The sequence below is a fragment of the Saccostrea cucullata genome, unplaced genomic scaffold, assembly GCF_032062105.1.
Source record: "Saccostrea cucullata isolate Sc308-1 unplaced genomic scaffold, CSIRO_AGI_Scuc_v1 ctg221, whole genome shotgun sequence".
Taxonomy (NCBI): domain Eukaryota; kingdom Metazoa; phylum Mollusca; class Bivalvia; order Ostreida; family Ostreidae; genus Saccostrea; species Saccostrea cuccullata.
In genome coordinates this window covers 200,299-223,544 of record NW_026931943.1, presented here as the reverse complement: position 1 = coordinate 223,544, position 23,246 = coordinate 200,299, and the positions used below count along the sequence as shown (strand labels likewise).

Sequence of the window (23,246 nt, the reverse complement as noted above, 5' to 3'; positions counted from 1 at the left end):
AACGCACAGAAAATGTTAAGACTTGTTTTATAATACATTCTTGGTACCCACGACATGCGATAGCCAGTACACATTATGACGTCATATGATGACGTCATTAACCTCTACTACACAAGTTTATAAGAAACATCAACAAAATTGCTTCGGCGCAAGGGCATACCTTACTTTGTTTTACAGAAACAAGGTAGAAAAAGGGGCGGGATATTCTAAGGATTTAAGACATTGCTGCACAAATGTCGGCACTGCAATTGTTTAGTTACTATTCGTGCAGTTTTAAGTTTAAACAGGGTAAAAATGCAGAGTATGTAAGTTTCCTAATATTTTTATCGATGGATTTGTGCAGCAATTTTATTAATTTTAACAATATAATATTATACATTGTTTATTTTGAATTAGATAGGTTATGCCCTTGCGCCGACGTGATTTTGTTGATGTGATTTATTACCTTGAATGGGAGAGAAAAGTGACGTCATGATATGACGTCATAGTGTGCACTTGCATTAATAAACTGTGGATACTTAGTATGTATTACAAAATCAATTTGAACATCCTATGTACATAAAATATACAACTTATGAATTTTTATTAGCTCATTTGAATAGAAATATTCATATTTAGCCTTAACTCACTTGCGCATGTCTAATCAATATATGACATAGAAGTACTTAAAAAGAAAACTGCTCCAAAAAACTTAACAGTAACCTGGGACGCCGACGCTGACACCGATGCCGAGGGTATTACATAAGCTCCCCCAACTTCGTTGAGGTGAGCTAAAAACTCGCTCTAAAATAAACCCCAAAACTAGGGGCTATGAATTTTTCAATTTTGGAGACATCCTTGCTCTTTGTAACCATTCACTTAGCATGTTTGCTAAATGCCTAAAAGCAAAGATTTTCAAAGAAATAATGCACTTATTTCCACTACATAATCAAAAGAGCTTGATCCTAACTAAGAACCCCTGCCTCAAAGACCATGCTTTTGATACTTTTGGAAATGGCATCATATTCATCATTACAGTGCTGAGTATGTCTGCCAAATACCCAGGACCAGTGTAAAATCAAAGAAATGAAGCATTTCTGCTATTATTCTAAAAAAAAAAAAACAGGCAAACACCAAAACCCATGACCCAGGGGCCATGATATTCAAAATTTTGGAAGAGGCACCCTTGCCAATCATAACCATGCACTATTTTATATGATTATAAATCTGGGGTAGAGAAGATCAAATCTCATGCAATTTCACTTCTGAACCCCACCCTAACCCAAGAACCCCTGACCTAGGGGCCATAAATTTCAATATTTTGTCAGGTAACCTAAAAAAAAAATAATAGTATTTGAAGTAAAAAATTAATTACATCAACAGTTTTGATTTCAAAAGTGCTTCATTTTTCTTCCTATATTATAGGAGCAAACCAGTAGAGCTACAATTTCATCATAAACTTCTGGTTTACTGATTAGATCTTGATTTATTAACCTTCAGACAAAGAAAAGACAAAGTTACACTTCTGTTCTGTCATTATTCAGCAACAAAAAATGGTAAAAATTCTAACAATGTATTTCCTATTAAAATGAATGAATTTTCTTTGAAGACTGTAACAATTTTTTATTTCAAAACCAAACATAACTGGCTGAATTGACAAAAGTAAACATGTAAACATAATATGCCAATGTATACGGTACTTAACACAAATATCATTTCTCACAAACTACATGCTGCTAAACAGGTCAAACTAATTAGTCTGATGAGTTCCAGAGTCTTACACAATGATAGGGAAGAATGTCTTTCTTCCATATAACGCTTGAGCTGTGGGATAAGATATGTAGTGTACAATATAGTTTTTAATAAATAACATAACAGGCATGAAGAAAAGTTTATACTGAATCAAAAAAAATGACACTTAATAAAGAAGATGAATCAAACAAGAGGCCCATGGGTCACATTGCTCACCTGACTAAATTTGGCTATTGCTCCTCAACAGATGCCATCCCCTTGTTATACCTATTGTGACCCCACCCTACCCCCAGGGGTCTTGATTTGGACAATTTAGAATCTACGCTACCCCAGGATGCTTCCACTTAAGTTTCAGCTTCTCTGGCCCACTGGTTCATGAGAAAAAGTTTTTTAAAGATTTTTCTTATATAATTCAATGTAAAACTCAGCCCTACCCCCAGCGGTCATGGTTTGAACAATTTAGAATCTACACTACCCCTAGGATGCTTCCACATAAATTTCAGCTTTTCTGGCCAGTGGTTCTTGAGGAGATTTTATAATGACCCCACCCTATTTTTGTTTTTTTTCTTGATTATCTCCCCTTGATTAAAATTGGTTTAGTGGTTCTCGGGAAGAAGTGGAAAATGTGATAAGTTTACAAACAGACAAATGGATGATGGACAAAATGTGATCAGAAAAGCTCACTTGAGCCTTCAGCCTTAAGCAGGTGAGCTTAAATTGTCTCATTGTGAGACTACCTGAGTATGTCAGTCATCCGTGATTTTTCTAATCTAAAAATTTTTCAAATCATTGGAGCATTACAACTAAAAATGATATGCTTCATTAGTTGGTAGTTGTATACAGACACTACTGAATGTCTTTTATCTGTTCCTGATCGCTGACAGGGAAAACCTGCATCACATTGTCAGAGGAGGATGTTCCCGGTATCTCCATACTTTCTGTAACTTGTATTTGTTCTAACTGACCATCACCCAGAGCAGATGGCAAAAAGGCAAAAACAACTGGGGGTTCCCCCTCTCCACTTGTGGAGGGTAGAGTCTGGATATGCATGTCAGTTATAGCCACTAAAGGCAGGGTTCCTTCTTGTAGGGGCAATGTTGTAGGTCCATTACTCACTGCAAGGGTAGATTCACCACCCACTGTTGAAGATATCTGTCCACCAATGCTATTTATTGATTGAACGACTGGGAAGGGGTGAGATACTGACACAGTGTTTTCCCCGTTACCGCCGGCAATGCTGCCATTTGCAATGGAGGATGAGATGTTGCTGATCAAAGCCACTGGTACAACAGCATCCCCTAGTAGCTGGAAGTTTTTACCATCTGAGTTTTGCGCTTTGTTTCCTTGGTTTTTCTTCCTCACAACCCGTTTCAGCTTTTTGGGGGCAGAGGCCTCTTGCGTCTCTGATGAATATGGCAAACTTCTTTTCACTACCATTCGTTGACTCTTGCGTGTACTTGTGGTGGTGACAGTTCTCTTTTCCTTTTTCTTTGGTTGAAACTCTGCCAAAAAAAAAGTATTGTAACAGTTAATTTATGTACACTCTTATAAATGATTAGAAATAATACATATACATGTATGTCACTTTTAAGTCTATAGATGAATGTATTATGAATGCACTAATCAGTTAAAAAGGATCATGTGCTGAATTTTGAGTGCACTATTTTGGTAAAAGAGGCCCATGGGCAACAATGCTCACTTGGGCAACTTTGGTCCTGCTCTTCCATCATATTTGTTCCCAATAAATACATGTATGTATTCCTATGAAAATTTTGGATTGCCCATTGCAACTCCAGTCTACGAACAAGAGCTTTGATTTGAACAAAAATAAATCTCCAATACCAGAGAATGCTTCCACTAACTATTACAGTAAAACTTGTTTAGTGCGAACATGGATATAGCAAATTCACAGATATAGCGAATTTTTTTTTGGATTCCCAGCTATATAAATTTAAAGAATTTCTTTTACGGATATAACAAATTACGGATATAGTGAAGTACTTTCACAGGTCCCAGTGACTTCGTTATAACTGAGTTTTATTGTATTCTTCATATCTTTGCTGTTCTTGCGAAGAGGAGTTTCCAAGATTTTCACTGTATAATCCCTAATGTGACCCCAACCTATCTCTGAGGTCCATGAAATAAACAATTTACAATCCAAAATACCTCAGGAAGTTTTCCTCTAATTTTCAGAGGTTCTTGAGAATAAGATTTTCAAAGATTCTTCCTCATAGATATGTTTCAATGTAAAACTTGAGTGGCCCCACCCTTTCCCGAGAGGCCATGATTTAAACAATTTAGAATCTACACTATCTTAGAAAACTTTCACATAAAATTCAGCTTTGCTGGGGGGCCATGATTTAAACAATTTAGAATCTACACTATCTTAGAAAGCTTCCACATAAAATTCAGCTTTGCTGGCCCAGTAGTTCTTGATAAGTTGTTGAAAATGTGAAAGCTACACAGCCAGATAGATGAGTGGCCAGAAATATTCATAAGCTTTTGTCATGGGCAAAAAGAATTGCTTTATATATGGATGTCAGATTTGATTTGTTGAAATTTCTACTGCCAAGTAATTAAAATTTAGATTAATAAATCTGTCTCAAAATAATTGATCATGCTACCGTAGCAGTGTGTAACAAACCATGGCCCAGAACTCACAAGACTGTTGAATTGGATCAAAGCTAGTATTCCTCTTCACCTAAACCCTAAAACAGGGTAATCAGAGATTACAGAGCTCACCTCAACAAATGTTTTATTTCAAAAGGTAAAAACATATGTCAGATTCAGCATCCAAAGCAAGCCTTGTATTGTGTATCCTTAGATGTATCATCCATGCAAATTTGTTCAACATAAGGATAAAAGATAAGATCCCTAACTTCATTAAGGTAAGATAAAAATAATATTTTAAAAAGGGTAATCATTTTCCAAGGGCTAGTAAATCATCGGCAGGACTAGGCAATTTTTACTAGCAGTCAGCCCTGCATGTCTAGCTACATTTACAGTGAGTTTCCTACACTGATAAGATATTGGTTTAAAAAAAAACTCCCAAACTTCTTGAAAATGGATTTCTTAAAAAAAAAGAGAGAAGGCTAATTCAAACAAGACAGGATAGACAGAGGATATTTCCTTAACAAGTCTTATTTACCTCCCCTTCGCTTCTTTTCCAATGTTTCCCGCAGCTTTTTCATCCTGGCTTCTCTCTTTATTTTCTTCAGTTCTCTGTCCATAACAACTCTCCTCCAGGTATGTTTACTTTTCACACAAGGATAAGAAGGCTTCCTATAACAACATATGATAAAGAGAAATACAGTCAAACCCTGATCTCTCAGATTTAGTTAGACTAAGAAAATGTTTTTAAAAAAAACAAAGGTTTAAAACAAGAAACAGTTTTTGATATAATTTTGTTTACAGGTTAAGAGTTCATAATTGGAAGGACCTGAATTCTATAAAAGAATATTATTATTACATCTTTCCATGACTAAATCAAACTTACCTGGCCTTTTTCCTCCAGACCGGTTGGTCTTTTTTATTCAACTCACTTTTGTCAACAACAGTGTATGGTGTACCCTTTTTTGTTATGACCTTTGGATAGACATTTTTCTTCTTAGTGTTTTGTACACTAGTCGGCATACTTTTGGCAGGATTTTCTACATTATCTGGACAAATGGTGGATAATAGGGCAGGCCAGGCAAACAGAGCTTCGAATCTCTTCTGTAACATCTTATACTCCTTGCTTCTTCTCACTTTTGCCAGAGCATCCTTATGAACATTAGTTTTGTTACGTTTTTTCAGTATGTTGACTGTCACGTCACTGACTATAGAATTGTCAGCAGCATGTATTGTTTCAGTCAATGTTCCCGCTCTATGTGCACTCTCGGTGACATTCTCCTCCACTTTTACTCCAGACTGTTTGGCCAGTTCCATGATTATTCTCTTTTGGAGCTCTTCACCTCGAACTTTGTAAAACGGTCTGCTGTATACTTCATCTGCTTTTTTCATCAGATATTTTCTGTGTAGTAGCAGGCTTTTGAAGGCAGAGGTTGTGACAGTCCCGGGGGGCAGGATCTTGACCCTGTTGGGGTCCTGTATTCCACTAGGAGGCCTGATCACCACCACACTCTGTTTCTGAGCCTGAGACCCCCCTCCCCTACTAGTGGCTTCCCTCCCAGCAGTGGTCTGAGTCTGCGGTGGATTCTGGGAGCCTTGGACACTTTGTCCTGGAGGCGATTGCTGGGATTGAGATGTTGGAGACATAGACGCTTTATGAGCTGCTAGAATGTCTTGTATTTTGTCACCTGGTTTGAGCTTGACACCTGGAGGAAGTTTAATGACTCTAGTCCCAGATGGAATAGCAGAGGGCTGGGATGCTGTTGTAGGTCTCTGTGCTGTTGTGGCCTGATTTATGTTTGGTACTGTTTGTGCCCCTCCAGTTGTAACAGAATTTCTACCTGCCTGTGATTTAGTGGTACCATTTACAGTGGTTTTGTTACTGGTATTAACTGTATATTCAGCAGAGTCCTTGTTTTTGTTTGACAGAGATGAAGTTTCTTTGGATTTCTTTTGTTTAACCTGTTCCTCTTCACCTCCTCCTGCCTTCCTCTTCCGTGTGTTAACTGACATACATGTAGTTTTATCCTGTTGACATATAACATTACCTTGACGAGTTCCACTAGACTGCGTATTCCGATCCAAGTCTGGCCCCTTGTTTTGTCCACCTGCTGAATTCTTTCCTGTGGATGAAGGAGTGTTCTGACTTTGTGATTTCTGCACTGTGGATGGTGACAGAGTCTTTTGACTTTGCGAAATTTGTTCTGTTGATGAAGTGTTCTGATTTTGTGAATTCTTGTCTGAGGATGTGGAAGGATTGTTTTGACTTTGTGAACTCTGCGCTGTGGATGTTGATGGATTATTCTGACTTTCAGAAGCTGATGATCTTCCTGTAGACAGAACTGTGGTCCTGGCCGGTCCAGTACGAGTTGGTGCTGGTGAAGCAGACACATTCTGAATATTGGGACTAGTGAATCGTTTCTCAGCTGGATTAGATGGTAATATGCTGGGAGTGACTCTTCTCAAGAAAGCAATGTCTTCCTTCACTGTGGGATCATTTATGTCCATATGCTTGCTCTTCATCAAAGCTTTTTTGTAATCAAGATCTAAAGCCTGAAAAATATAAAAAGGTTTGAAACTAGTAAGAAATAAAAATATAATTCAAATCTTACCAATAAGACAAGTCCTATGATTATTTTTTTCCTCAAATTAGCAGCATTTAGATGAAAATATAAATATTCATAAAATATTAAAAATGAAATTAAATAAATTCAAAGATACCCTCGTTCACTACCAGGTGAGTTTAGTTTTTTAATAATTTCTTGAAGCACAAACTCTTGTACAATCACAGAAATATACAGTAAAACTTATTTAGTGTGAACATTGATTTTGCAAATCCATGAATTTGCAATATCAATGTTCACACTAAATAAGTTTTACTGTATATTTCTGTCACTGTACAAGTCTAAAAGGTTTCATATTTATTTGAGAGCAAGCCCTCAATGAATAGTTCCTGTCATGGGTTTGATAAAAGAGCTATTCATTCCAATCACAACCAGTGGATAAGTGTATACTGTAGATTCCTAAATAAGAGGGGTGTTAGAAGTTCTATTGTGAGTGCCCTATTTATACGAAACCTGTCAAACTTTCCAGATAAAATCTTAACCTATTTTCCAGTAAATATACAAAACTTTGGTGCTCTCCAGACCAGTAATCATTGAAAAAAAGAGAGCTTTTTTATTTTGATAAATCTTGCTTCATGGAGCATACTACATTTCGGCACGTATTTATCACAAAGACCCTTTATTAGAATTAAAAATTGCACAATCGTAGAGCAAAGAGATTTATGATATTTTACCTGTCGCTACAGTATTCATAAAACGTTACTGGGAGAAATTTTGAATACCATTGGAGGGTATATGACTGTTTTATAGCCATTTATAAATAATTAATGTGGAAAAACACAGCCAGAAATCGGAACGTCATCGAGCGTCATGGAGCATTGCACTACGTAAGAATTGTGTGTGCAGACAGGAAAATGTCTAAAAAGACATTAAAATGTTCAAGATGCTGCCGGTGTAGCATAATATTTTGATACCGCGATATATTGAACCCGGGTTCGAAATATCGCATAATATTTTGAACCCGGGTTATTTTTCGCTGCGATATATTCTAACCCCCTTATTTATTAATGCATTAAACCCCTACCTTTTTAAAACGTAAAATGCTCATTGCACTTGTACACACAGTAATTAGGGTTTACTACGACTCTAAATGACCGTTATTGCCTGTGGCAGTGTTTATACAGTTACTGTAATTATCGTGACCAAGCACCTGGGGTACCTGGATTTTCTCACCTTCGGCTGTCTTCTTCCCTTATTTTTTGTTTGTCATTAATTTTATTGTTTTCACTGAACATCGTTTAAGATCCATTATGTTTAAATAAATTATGGCCATAATATTTTGAACCCCCTCCCTGTAAAATTAAATGGGCAGGGGGATGAATTACATGGCGATTGTTGATATGGTTGTGTTTGATTACATGCGAAACAATTAAAAGGCAAAGGCTTAAAAAACTTTATGGCCATCGTTGCATCAAACTACAAAATACCGGGCAGTAATACTATATAAATTATGGCCATAATAAGTGTACTAAAATCGTAAATCCCTCCCTGTAAAATCAAATGGGCGAGTTCAAGTTTTATGGCCATAATATTTTGAACCCCTCCCTGTAAAATTAAATGGGCAAAGAGTTACATTACAATTATGGCCATAATTTTTTAAACAAAAATCACAATTAAAAAACTTATGATTTTATGGCCATTGTGTTTATCCCTGTAAAATTAAAGTGAATTTAAAAATTGTTGGCCATAATATTAAACTTCCCTCCCTGCTCAAATTTAAAGGGCAGAAATTCATTTACGGATATTTTATGTCCATATGATTTTATTTCCCTCATCAATTAAAAGGACACGAGTTTACAATGTTTTATGGCCATAATATTTTGTTCATATTTATTTACACTTTTACAGGGGGGTACTCGATATTTCGTCCGAGCCGAGTATTTTGACCGATTTGACAAAAAAAGACATTTAAATATTATATGACACCGGGAAATTCCTACACATACAAAGCACAAAGTTTTCAAATGGTTGTACCTTTATAAGAATGGAAGGATTAACATTTTGAATGATTAACTCCATCGATACTTCAATACCCCCTTATCGCATGGACATTGTGCCTATCTGGTTTTGCAAAGTTTTCATTCCTGATCGATTTACAGCATAGACATTTTTAAAGATCTCAATAATACACGAATCAGTACAAAAGACATTATAGTAGAAAAGAAACATGTCTCGATATAGATATTCAATTTTAAAGTAGAAAAAATATCAAAAAAACTGAAGAAGTGAAAGATTTATAGAACTAGACAAAGTTTAAGAGGTTGAAATCTGGTTGTCACGTCGCCTTACGTCAAGCAATTGCTCCGTGAATCCCATGACCTCATAGTAAAAATTGCTGAAAATTTTCAAGATTTGAGTAAATGGACCTGATTTTTTACATACTAATAAACAAAATGTAGGAATTTATTCAGACATAGGTCATACTTCACAGTACACAATAAATTTTCCGTAATTCAATGTGTCCGCAAACTTTTCTAACAGCCCTCGTATAATCAAGGAATTAATCTAATTATCAAGTAATTTTGCTAGAAGCATAACTCGCCAAATAAAATTTCTCGCTTTCATTTTTATGGTGCAGAAACCAAATGTAAAATCTCTTGATCAACCCCCCATTTCTGAATAATTTCTCCCATTTTGACGTTAAAGAGGCATTTCATGATAATAAGTACATGTATTCGCAAAAAATTAGGAATTTACAGTAATGTATTTCACACTTACATTCATTAACAGAGTCAGTGTGATATTATCTGTGTATGTGTATTTCACACTTACATTCATTAACAGAGTCAATGTGATATCTGTGTATGTGTATCTCACACTTACATTCATTAACAGAGTCAGTGTGATATCTGTGATTTTTTCGACATTTTCATCCTCTTCATCTTCAGCAACATGGGGCTTTCTACCTGAAGGACTGACTGTCAAAAAACAACGGCATGTATGAAAAAGAGTACATACATATTTCACTGTTTTACTCACTATGAATATTTTTAAAAATATCTGAGGTTCTTACACAAGTAGAATTTCCTTGGACGTCCAATTCTTTTCTCCACCATGAGGGAATGGAAGCACTTCCAGATCAGGACGTCTTTTACTTGCTCATCATACAGAATGTCCTGTTCCCATCTCTTGGTCCGGGCCTCTCGACAGTTTTCTGCCCTTGCTATTTTCCTGGTCAGGTTAAGCATGTCCCTGACAGTAATCTGATTGGGTTGGTTCGACATCATGTTCTGTACAGCCTTCTGTTGGTCTTTATTCTATTAACATTGCAATATAAACAACAAAGAATGTCAACAGTTTGTTTTCCCACAAAGATCTTATTTTCTGGATTTTTTTTCCAATTTATTTTAACGAGGAAATAACAAGGTAGAAAAAATTAAATTCCAACTTTGAAAAATTGCTTTGAACATTCAAAAAATCCATTCTTTCAATACTTATAAATAGCTTAAACAAACAGTAATTTATTTGATTAAGTATGTATCTAAAAAAATACTTTCAGCCAAACAGAAAAAAATAAATATCAAAGAGTAACATTATGAAGCTTATAATGTTATTACCAGAGCACCAAGAGAATTGAATTCCTTAATGGCAGTGCTGTTATGTGGCACTGCTGAGTTAAGGTTCTGTAGGTGCTGGCTGACCAGGCTATGTAACTGCTTCTTCCGTTCCCAGACTGCTTTAAAGCACCGGGTGTTGTTTTTAGTCATCACAGGAGGTCTGGGGACCACTATATCACCTACAAAACAAAATGTTTTCTTTATGTCATTGTGTGATTTTTCTGTGTATGTCTCAAGACTGAAAGATTTTAGGACAACAACAGGAAATTATATTGCAGGAATTTTCACAACTCAATCACTGTCAGATAGCAGGTCATCTCAATGTTTTTATGAAAATTTGAAGCACATGAAAGAACAGAATCATTTAATTCAGAAATAACTTTCAGGTCAAGACATTAAACGTTACTACTATAAAACATTTTTATTTATTTTTTATCATTGGAACTATGTATCTATTCACATAAAATGCAAGTCTCTCTGCTTATTATGGATTATAAAAAACAATATTAATAATCAGATTTCACCAAAATTTCCTCTCACTTATCAATTCAATAGGACTCTCTCTCTTTGTGCATCTCGATCTCCACGAAAAAAAGGCTATCCCAAAGAACCCAGAACATTTATCAACTCAATAAAAAGTTTGTAGGGGGAGGTAATGCATTTTCTCCATACATTCAAATGTTAAAGTCATGAAGTCATCCCTTGTACTTAATGACCACCATTCTAAGATATCAGGTGACAAATAAATTCAAAAGAAAATAAAGAGAGGATAAGAATACACTATTGGGAAATGCATGTCAGTAAATCATCTACATGAACAATTGTTTGCTAAAATACAGAAGAGTTCAATCTAAGTACAGAATTATCTGACCTCTCTTTCTGTCCTCCATTTGTTTCAGATAGTCCTCTTTAACAACGTCAGGGAATAACTGCTCTGTCTCCTGTCAAACAAATGTACATGTATAATCTTTATACATAGAGTTTTACAGTTTTTACAGTCTTATAAAAACCATCAACCAAATGAATCTACAATACTATTTAATCTGCATGAAAAATTGTGAAATAATATACCTGAAAACATATGCTTGGCTCTTTTTTAATTATTTCCTTCTGAAGCTCCTCTCCTTCCATAACACCCAAATCTCTTCTTTGCTGTTTCTTTTAAAATATAATTATATAACTATGAAAATTAATTCAAAACAATTATTCTGAAGTAAATTTTATTTTCTAACCAAGTATGTAACTGCTGTTGAATAGTTACGATCACTGTATGAGGTATAAATGTTTTGTTGTCAGAATGTTGTTAATTACCGACTGTTCAGCCAACCATGAAGTCTTCATCTCCCAGGTCTGTAATCTTTTGTATCGGCCGAGTAGCTGATTGTCCGTACGACCTGGGAACTCCAATGCCAACTTTGTCCATTTCACAGCATTTTCTGAAAGTGAAAAAGTCCTTTAATTTCTCCTGTAATCTTTATATCAGTAATTTCTAAAGTAATTTTGATTATATTGTTGATTTTATTTTATCAATTAATGCAAAAAAAATTTGTCATCCTTTTAAAAAAGTCTTAAAGAACCATGAAGGTATCCTGCTTCATGAATTTATGAAGATTTCATTTTATTTATATTCCGCAGCAGATGAACTATTGTATAAAATGTATATTATTAAATCGATTTTCATAACATAATTTCTTAACTACTTTTGTCTAATCCTAATAAACAAGGAGCAAATGGTATTTTTACCTGTATCCATCATGGTGTAGACATGTTTCAGTAGCCTCTTGTCCTCCTCGTACGTCCAGGGCTCGGGAGAGGTGATGGCGGGATTCAGACAGTGATTATATCTGTCTCTACACTGCAGGGCTGTACGGCCTGGCACATACTCCTGTACCAGTCGCCAGTTCTTAGCACCATGCATCTGAACCGCAGTCATCAGCAACTAAAATGGAATTCAAGTTTCTTGTAAGCTTTATTCAATTTACAGAACTGCTCTACATGTAAAAAAAATTTCCCTTAACACCATGCAATATGTTTTGTTTATTAGTACATTGAGTAGCTTACACAGTCCTCTTGAAGAGTCCATCGTCCTCTTTTCGTATTTGGGTTAATCTGGTTCCACCTGGCTAAGCACTGATTCTGACTCCTCCCATCCATGAAGTAGGACACTATTTATAGAGATGCAAACTTAATTCACCTTATTTCAACAACTTGGTAGAGAGAAAATGAAGCAACTTTTACTTTTTAAAAATGCAACGTTTGTGCTTTCAGTGTAAAAGATACGGTATTTGGTAATTTACTGATGACATTATCTGATTTATCCCTTTCTCTTGATTTTACTTCTGTGTTTGACCTTTGTATATGTACCTTGAGCAAAAGAGATTTTGTTTCCAACCCTGACACTGTCCACGACTTCCTTTAACATTTCATCTTCCTCCTCTGACCAGGGCCTATAGTAGATAACATTGTTGTAATACCATGATTAACAAAGCACCTGCTGGGCAACCAAACGGGCTCTAAATTTCAGTTTAAATGTTACTGTGTTAAATAAGAGATACTTATAAAGCATGGGGCTCACCTGTTGTGGTAGGCATCATTGAGACTGTGCTGGTAGAACTGCAGACATTGAAAGGGAGTTCTTCCTGTCTGAAATTTAGGAAAATGTCAATATAGATAAAATTCTACAAGAATGTTTATATTACTAGAGATTAAGACTTTTGCCAGCCTATCTCACATTCAGTCTTGTACGTAATACAATGTCAAACTTGATGCAATTACACATGTTTTGCTTTGGAATACTCAACTTTTCAATGCATTTTGATCCCATTCATTCATAATACATAGTATATACACATATTTAACATATTAATGCCTTTATCTGCTGGAAATCAACCTTAAATAACAATAAGATGGCAGAAAAATGAGATTCCAAATACCCCTAGTTCCTGTGCGATGGCAGGCCAGTTCCTCATACTGTATTTATTGGCCAGTTCCTGGAGATGTTTGGTCTCCTGGGTGGACCATTTCTCCTTGTTAATGGAGGGGTGCAGTACATTGTTCCACATGATCTCACACTCCTTCTCCTCTCGCTTACCACCAAACTTTGTAAAGGCATAAATGAATGATGAATGGAATAAAGTTCCCAAGTTTTTATTCATTTAGGATTTCAGTATAAACTAAATCAGTTCCAATGACCATAGTCCTGCTTTAATAGTTAATATGATATATTACTTCAATATACATTGTAAGCAATTTCAAACGAAAAGACATGTAAATGTATAAAAAAAGGAACAGAGACAACTTTGTTCCCATCTCCTTCTGGTTCCAATACAGATCATTCAACTTATGTAATAATACTTACAATGAAGTTGGCAATCATTAGCCAGTCCACCTTCTCACTATCAACACTGAACAGCAGCTCAATTTCTGATGTCTCTCTGTAAAGTAATTATAATCTAATAAGACAACCTTGTAAAAATCAATGTTACCAGAGGTGCATTATTCCTATTGAAGAGTACCTTACTTGAACCTAAACTTACCCATGTCTACTCATGTCTGACCTTGATATTGGTCAAATAGGTTAATTTTTAGCTAGTCAGTCAGGAGAAGGTAAACAAACAATTTTTCATTTCCCTACCCAGCTATTACGTTATAACGTCACCCTCTTCCTCACTTTACACTGACTCTTCCAGATTTTCTTTTTGTCTCTGTACAATTTTTGAATCCCCCACCTTCTCTCCTTTTCTTCTAACTTTTACTTATCAATGACTTAAATATTTCTCCATGTCTCTGTCTAGCCATTTCAGATCCCTGTTGCTGACTCTACCGTTACAGATCATACCCCACTCTTGACTCTTACTTGGTTTTTCTCTATGTCTCTATCTAGCTGTTACAGATTATGACCCCCACTTCTGACTCTTACTTGACTTTCTCCATGTCTTTGTCTAGCTGTTACTGACTCTTACTTGACTTTCTCCATGTCTCTTCTAGCTGTTACAGAGTAGCTTCTGACTCTTATCTTTCTCCATGTCTTTGTCTAGCTGCTCTATCTTCTCCTGCCATTCTGCAAGCTCTTGTTCCATTTTCTGTCTATAATGCAAAAATGAAAAGTAAATCAAATCAGTCAATATTTATGTGTTGATTTTTTTAAGTTTGGGCTTTCCTTAATAATACATCATTTATTCATACAGTTAATTCTCGATAAACCGCCACCTTTTGTGATTTAGAAATCATGGCGGTATAACGAATTTGGCGATGAATTGAATTTTCCATCTTTTAGGAAATAAGACGTACAGTTATCGTTCTTAGAAATACCATTTAGCGTTTCTATTCTTATTATTACATGTACATGTATTTATAAACATATTTCTAATATTGAAAATACTTCAAGTAATTTTTTTATGTACAATTTCACTAAAACAAAATATTCAGTTATGAAATTAAGAAAAGTACATATGTATGCATGTAAATCTGCACGTCTGATATTGAAAAAAATGCGTGGTCGATCGTCGTGATATATTGCCTATAGTACGTAAAATAAGTTCTTGAATAAATTCATTGTTAATGAAACGTTCACAATTTCTGACTTACAGTTATTTTTAAAGCAAACTTTGCATTGTTTTTAAAAGCAGAGATCATCAATATAATATCGTTATCGGCAAACTTTACAACGACCGCTTTCGTGGGTAAGCCTTGATTATATGATTTTATTAAACAGAAAACAAAATTATTCTAACAGTTCATGTTAAAATTATTGTTTACTTAATCATGTTAATTGCATGTACCTTGACTGGCTTTGCATGCTTTACAACAGGGATAGCGTCAACCAATTAGCTTCACTGACCATATGCACCTGTGGCGGTATTATCGAGATAATTGACACTTAAAAATGGATGTTTGTTGTGAAAACAGGGTGGCGGATGGCGGTATGCGAATTTGGCGTTATAAAGAGAATTTTATATAGCAGGAAAAACGTTCTTGGGAAATCATGGCGGTATTGCGAAAATGGCGATGAATCGAATGGCGATAATTCGAGAATTGACTGTATTTACACAAAGACAATTTATAATTATGGACCTTCACCATTTAAAAGAAAACAGCTTCATAACATACCATATAGCGGGTTTTCTTGATGAGTGTAAAATTTGGCATTTTAGACCCCTGGGGGCAGGAACCATAAAATTTACAATTTTTGTTCCCCTTTATACATGTTATACAAAATATTGGTTGAAAATGATTTAGTGGTTCTAGAGAGAAAGCTAAAAATAATCAAAACTTTACAACAGTTGCACGATGACAAGACAAAAACAGAGAGCAATAGGTCACCATAGAGATTCAGGTCATTTTATAAGAACTGAATCAGCTGACTGTATATTTACCCTCTCTCATGTAGTTCATTCAGTTCAATCAAATTGGACCCATCTTCCCCTTCAGCTTCCACCTCTGACTTATCTATGTTTATTTTCACCAGCTCGGATTCCAGATTCTTGACTTTTTCAACATAAACTTCTTTTCTAATTGAAAATAAAATATACACCATATATTATATGCATAAAATTAATGAAACACACATAAATTTCTGTGGGCTGCATGAAATTTTCTGAACATTACATTTAGTTTTCAGTTCCTTGGGATAGGAAAGACAGATTGTAGTTCAGAAAATCATCCAGCAACAGAAAAGGCTTTCTCTTCAGTATATGTCAACATAAAGAAAGAAGTGGAATGACAACTGTTTGATTTTACAGAGGACACCTCTTCCTGAGACAGCCATGAAACTTACATGGTGAATATCAAACAAGCACCAATAGGTACCCATGTTCTATAACTGCTCCCCATTATTTTCATTTTAAAAAAAATAACGTTTATTGACCTTTTTTGTCTTCAGATCAAAGATTTATTTAAAGTTTTTTGCATTTTTCATTTATTTTTTTTCCCCCAATACACAGGTTTCGAGATTAACTCTCTTGGTGTGTTTTGAGGAGGGGAGTTTCGATGCCGCCTAAACAGACAAGTGGGACAGATATTTCTATATTGGATATATTGCATCATCGATATACTGGTTTAATATAACTACATGCTTGTTGGGATGCACTCTTAAACTTGAGAATAACCAAATTAATGTAAATGTGTCTGACATTTTTTTTTTTTTAAATAAATTGGAACCAAAAAAAAATATCAGTGGATGTAAGACTTTTCAGACGAGGGAAGATATATGGACCTCTAATAAATACAGTACAAATGCATCTGATCATTGCATGTCGGCAATCTAAATGGCTCACTGATTCTTTCCTATATTATTACTTCAAAAAGCCAATTACATTTTTAGAAACAGATTGTTCAATCAAGGAAATCTTTTACTTTTTATAAAGACTATGATAGTTCTTTTGTTTTACAGTATCCTAATTGAAAATAGATTTGTATAGTTGAGCTTGATAAAATCATCAAATGCATCACAGCTTATCATTATTATCTTTCTATAACATTAAATGAATTTTAAAAGCTGTAAACATCGTTCATTTATTTATGCATATATGTATACACTACCAACCTGTCCCACTTCCATACTGATATAGATACTTTTTACGCCTCTCTCGTAGGAGAGTTACAATCTCAAAACTTGCATATTACTATTTTCAAGCTCATAGTTTTCATTCTTTTAAAGTAAATTTGTTGTAAAATTGAAGTCCTATCTACTATAAACTGTTCATAGTTAAAACAATAATCAACATTTGTCGACCTTTACTTGTCAAAGACTGGAGTCAACACTACACGTGTGCCTACTTATACTAACCTGTTCATGATGGGTACAAATCAAGATCTAAATACTTACACTTACCTGTTTATGACTGGGAGAAGAGTCAAGAATGTCTACATAAATTTATCTGTTCCTACTGGTGACAAAGAGAAGACATCCATGCTCAGATCTAAAGGGGTGGGGTTTGGTCCCCTCTCCCTTGAATTTGCAGACTTTTTAAATGAACAAAAAAAAATCCTGGATCCATGCCTGATAACTGTCTACATTTACCTGTTCATGATGGGGACAAGCTTTTGTTTCAGGGCTTCCTCCTTCACCGCTTCCTGCAGTTTACACCTTTGACCAACACTCCCTACAATATTAGAGCATAAAATTAGTAACACCCCCTACAATATTATAGCTTCTAATTAATAACACTCCCTACAAATTACAGCTTATAATTAATACTTCAGCAGTTCTCTGCAAATTACAAATCAAAATTTGTATAAGAGAGAATATGATTTAAAAAAATGTAATTTTAAAAAGAATCCTTCTTCTGAGACAAATGTTGGCAATCACTTACATGGCAGAGGTGGTGTTATATCTTGTTTGTGTTCTTGTGTCATTTTTTTCATCTGAACATCTGTATTAGGAGGGGGCACCTGCAATCCAGATAAAAATAAAATCTAAATTATTAGAACTGACCATGACAGATTCAGACCTGCAAAACAAAACTGTTTTGTTTCATTTAACTTAACTAATTCTACTTAGACCCACCAACCACTCACCACCACCCACTCCCCCTCCTTAAGTATTATAATTATTTTAATTTCTGACAATTCCTAAAATTGTGGGAAAGGGGGTCAAGTACAAATTAACAAATTCATTACGTGTTGTCTAAACTGAAATGTTGCATAATCCGGCCATTTTGTTTGGAACCCGGGGTGACTGGATTAGACAAGTTTAACTGTATTCTCTGTGGATCAGGTTTTGATGCAGTACAATTTGCAAGGTCTCCACTCTCTATTAAAATTCAAATGTCAATGTGACCACAGTACTTGGCTGAATGAATGTAAGCAGGGAGTGCACACTTGAAAAAAAGAAATCATATAAGATCTTTAAAAGCATATTATAGGGGAAAAATATCAATTTTGTTTGTCTTTATTAAGATAAGTGTGATCTAATTGTATTTTTATTTAAGATACCTTCTGATCCTTGTCTTTAAAATATGGTTTACAAAACATGGTGGAACATTTCCTTTTATTTCCTTGTTTTTCTGTACTTTTGGAGCCCCCAGCAGATTTCACTTCCAGTCCTTCTTCTAATACTCTCTAAAACAGAAATTTCACAGTTAGAAATAAAATCTTACATCAACCACCAGGCATGTAGAAAACCTTTAAATACTGTACATGCAAAATACAAGATCTCCACACAACCAGTAAATCTAGGAAGAAACAGACCTAAATTCTATATATATCCACTGAACTTGAAAACTTCTTTAAGGACAATGGTAATTATGATTTGTATATAGAATTTCAGGAAAGTTCAAGGTCATAAAACTGTGATAAAGTTAAAATGATTTTCATAATTTCCAAAATGTCAAAATATAAACAAAAAATAAAATGTGAAGTTAGCATTACCTGAAAGGTCATGGTCCAAATATTTTTTCTCAGAAAGATATATCTATGTTTGAAATTTCAAATTTATAATGCCATAACACTGTATAATAAAATGCATGTCAGTAGATATTTAAAAAAAAAAAAAAACATTCCAAATATCAATATTTCCAAGTTTACAGTAACTTGGAAGAATGTGAGATTTAGATAAACAGAACACCTCTTTGTTAATTAATTAAATGGAAACTTAAGAGGTGGATAAAGTAAGACTTGTCCAAGAAACAGTATGCCTTGAAAACATTCATGTATATGGAAATTCACTTGCAAACAAACTCTCTTCAAGCCCCGTAAAAGTCTGGTCATCAAAGATAATAATTAATGTGTAAGAAAAAATCACAATATATTCAAAGAATGTTCCTTTTTTTCAAACTAGAAAAATGTTAACCCACCTGTTTTTCCCTGTTTTCATTCAGTGCCAATTCAATTTTTTTCAATGATTCAAGAATGAGTTCTTGATATGTTCTGTTGAGTGCTAGACATGTTTCTGCATTAATGGGTAAATGGCTAATTTCAGACATCCCTGAAAATTGATCTATTTCACTGGGTACCTAGAAGTATGAAGAAAATCACCAATCAGAAGGAGGCTTTTACAAGTTGACAGAAAACATGGAGTAAGCATTTAACATTTGAATACTTATTTGACATAATACTTAATAGATAGATTTTGATAGATGCAATTTAAATAAGCTATTTTCCTTTGGTAAAACAACATAAACTGTAGATTCCATATTTTCCTTGAGTACTTAATATTGCAAAATGGCTCTTTCACATCCAATTGCCAGAATTATAATTAGCAAATGGACTATTGATCAAGAAAATTAACATAGATTTCAGCACCACAGAAATAAAAGCAAGAAATTTTATTTCACAAGTGATGCTTCTCTGAAATTAGGCGATAATTAATTCCTCACATATAATTAGGAATAGATAGTTTTCGATAGGCCTGAATTTAGCGAAAGTTACCTCCCGTTGGTCGCCATATTGGAGGTCGACTCATTGATTTTCCCTCTTTGTCTTATCAAGTTTAAGAAAATATAGCAGAAATATTTGGTGGAAAATTTTTATCAAATAATTTTCTTTAAATAAATGGGGTTTCCTAAAATTTATATACTTAAAAAAAATAATGATTTTTAATTCAAAATAGCAAATATAAAAATTTTAAATTGGTTGAACAATGAAGGAATATGAGCATTTGGACCTCCAATATGGCGACCAACGGGAAATAACTCTTGCTAAAATCTGGCCTATCGAAAACTATCTATATACAGTAATCAATCATCAATACAGGTCTTTTCTTTTAGCAATTTCTTTTCCTTCATTCAGTCATTCATTTATAAAAGTTATCTATTTTTATTCTCTCTCTCTCTCTCTCTCTCTCTCTCTCTCTCTCTCTCTTCCTCTCTCTCTCTCTCTCTCTCTCCTGCTCAATGCTATCTTCATTAATACAAAGCACGTCTTCATCGTCTTCATCTTGCAGTTCTACTTCAGAACCCTCAACTTGCAAGGCAAGATTAAGACGCTCAATATCCTCTTCGATCTGCTCCCTTTCTTCTCCGATGCTCTCCATCTTTTTAGGTCTTGTGGATCAACTTCAACACATTTTCTTATAGTCTACTAACAGTTCTTCGACGCGACATTTGAACGTTTCAGCTTTGCTCCTTTTTTTCAATTTTGGATTGCACTTCCGGTTTGGTGATTTAACTAAATCGTACAATCTTCTTTCGCGTGTCTGAAAAAAAAAAATGATCGGCCGACAAAAAAAATTAAATCATGAGGGCGAGGCATATATCCGAAATGTCTTGTGAATTTTCTCATAAAAATTAGATAATAAAAGCTATTCTTTAGGCCTACATCTTTATTTTCATGTCACAGTAAAAGTCTAAGAGAACAGCTAGACTGTTCTCGAAATGATTTTTAGACAGAAATATACACTAAAATCGAACCGTAATATGTGTTTGGAAATTCTAAATCAATATCTATTAAAATCTGAAGACTTGATAGTAAATTTACTGAAATTAGTACGTCATAAATATTTTTTTTGATACAACAAATGTATCACTTTCTTTTCCATACAGTCATTTTTGTCAAGTTTGTCTTGTCCTTTAATATAGACAATTCTGAAGAAAGTCTTTGTCAGATGAAACTTTTGTTAATAATACATTTAGAAAAGAAAGCCTTTCTTAAAATTTTGACAAGAAAAATGTCAGGGTAAATAATAGGGCTGTGTATTGAGCCAAAAATTTCGATCCGACACGATATGCTATATAGTGGATTCTAAAACAAGTCCATCAAAAAAGGCTTATAAATCATTTTAATGCACGAATTTCATAACAATTAAGTGTTTTATTACCCATTTCAAAGTTCTTGTCTCATTGTCATTACAAATAACTCTTCAAATTAAAACTTTTAATGACTGTAAAATCAACATGTTAAAATAAAATTTTCTTTGTACTTTGTAATAATTATAAAAAAAAATGTGTTATTTCCTTACAAACTAATGAAACTATATAATTACTGATCAGTTTTAATTCAAAAAAGTGAAAAATAATCTTTGGTGATTGAAATTCCCATCTTTTTAAAAGAATTAGAAAGGATACTGTATATCCGATACGTATTGGAAGTTATTTTTCGATACGATATGAATCTTGAATATCGATATGTATCGATATATTGACACAGTAAATAAGTTAGAAATACATGTATGTAGTATTTTTTTTCAATAATTGACTTTTCTGATGGAACATTTACACTGATTTTTTTTAACTCTACCTGCTTCGACGCATTTTGTTAACCCCCACCCCCCCACTCCCCCACAGGCCATCACCACTTACAGATAAGAAATAAATATTTTACCAATGCATTACGTGATATTATTTCATTTTTCATACTTTTTTAGCAGTTTTATTGTACATTTCATCAATTTCCCATCGATCCTTTAGACCTTCACTTGCAAAGTCACATTAATTATGATTCGTGTTTTCTATGTTTCTTTTTGATATCCTAATTAAAAACTCATAAAACCGAATCCAGCGTTTTCTTTAACGATGACCCTGTGATATATGGCGCCCACGTTGGGACCAAATGTCACATGCGGTGAAAATTCAAGTCTCAGCTGGGACTCGAACCCAGGGCCGTTGACGTACAGTGTCAGTGCTCTGGCCACTGAGCTATTGAGACACGATATAATTGACTGACTTTCACACATCTGTGAACCCGGTGACATTATGGTAAATCTTGATCTGAACCAAATGGCATTAAACATACCCGGTAGGCGGGATCTGGCCCCGGGTTCATAAAACTTAGACGAGCTTACTTTTGATCTCAGTCTCACTTTTCACATTGCATATATTCTCATGTAAAAGGAAGACTGAGATCAAAAGTGAGCTCGTCTAAGTTTTTTTGGTACCGAAGCCAGGTACCATGGAGGAGTGAGTTCTTCTGATGACCGGTCACACCCGCCTTCTGTCCATTGTCATATCGGGTAAGCAGAAATATTCATAGACAAATTCATTGTGAAAATAACCTAACCATTCGTTTGAAAGACAAGACAGCAGTCAATATACGGCCTAACAATATACATGAATTGTACTTGTTTATAAAGTCCTTTCATCGATCATAACATTTGCCAAATGTTGACTTTGAAAGAGGTTGCAACCATCCTTGTATTATCGACTACTTTTAAGATATTGTTCGTCCGTAGAACCAAGTTCCTTGTTTTAATGTTCAAATGCGTGTTTGTCAAAAAATCGTGTTTTGGACATAAATCTCTAAAGATCATAAATTTTCCAAATGTTGACTTTGTATTATCTACTTCTTTGTCAGTAGTCCCTTCGATTTAGAAATTGTTCGTTCATAAAAGTATGTTCCTTCTTTTAAGGTTTCAAACGCACACTGTCAAAAAATCGTGTTCTGGACATAAGTCTCCAAGACTTTGATTGCAAATAGTTTGAGTTTTTTTTTCATGATTATGCCAAAGCGTCGTTTTCAAAAAGTCGAGATAACTGGGCAACAAGAGGGTAAAATTTAAAATTATGAAATGAAATTGTCATTATAACGCCGCCTGCATGTCCTCCAGAACGTTTTTTTATTTATGATAACACAAATTCTTTCATAACATGTAATATTTCAAAGTTCAATCATTTTCAACGGAGACATAAATAATTGTTTATGTCTCTGCTTTTTATTAAAAATATTAAAGCCTAAATCTAGAATTTTCATAAAAACTCAACCAACATAACTAGGACGTACACTCGCACCCACCGTAAAAGAACAAATCAGAGGGAGGAGGTAACTCTGGCTGTTTTATAATGTGTGTTGT

General features: G+C 34.5%; 1 protein-coding gene across 1 annotated transcript; it reads right to left on the bottom strand.

Annotated features, from left to right (window-relative positions):
• Positions 1-1,589: 1,589 nt before the first annotated feature.
• On the bottom strand, positions 1,590-19,487 carry LOC134234064 (uncharacterized). The gene is made up of 21 exons (XM_062716127.1): positions 19,318-19,487; positions 18,458-18,583; positions 17,836-17,914; positions 17,544-17,625; positions 15,898-16,032; positions 14,532-14,608; positions 13,881-13,954; positions 13,456-13,620; positions 13,098-13,165; positions 12,887-12,969; positions 12,584-12,687; positions 12,266-12,461; positions 11,834-11,958; positions 11,594-11,680; positions 11,394-11,463; positions 10,523-10,701; positions 9,979-10,222; positions 9,789-9,883; positions 5,228-6,894; positions 4,880-5,013; positions 1,590-3,233 (listed from the first exon to the last, which is right to left on the bottom strand). Exons 1-21 carry the CDS (start codon positions 19,444-19,446, stop codon positions 2,578-2,580), a joined length of 4,575 nt encoding a protein of 1,524 aa, XP_062572111.1. The 5' UTR covers positions 19,447-19,487; the 3' UTR covers positions 1,590-2,577.
• Between the last annotated feature and the right edge of the window lie 3,759 nt (positions 19,488-23,246).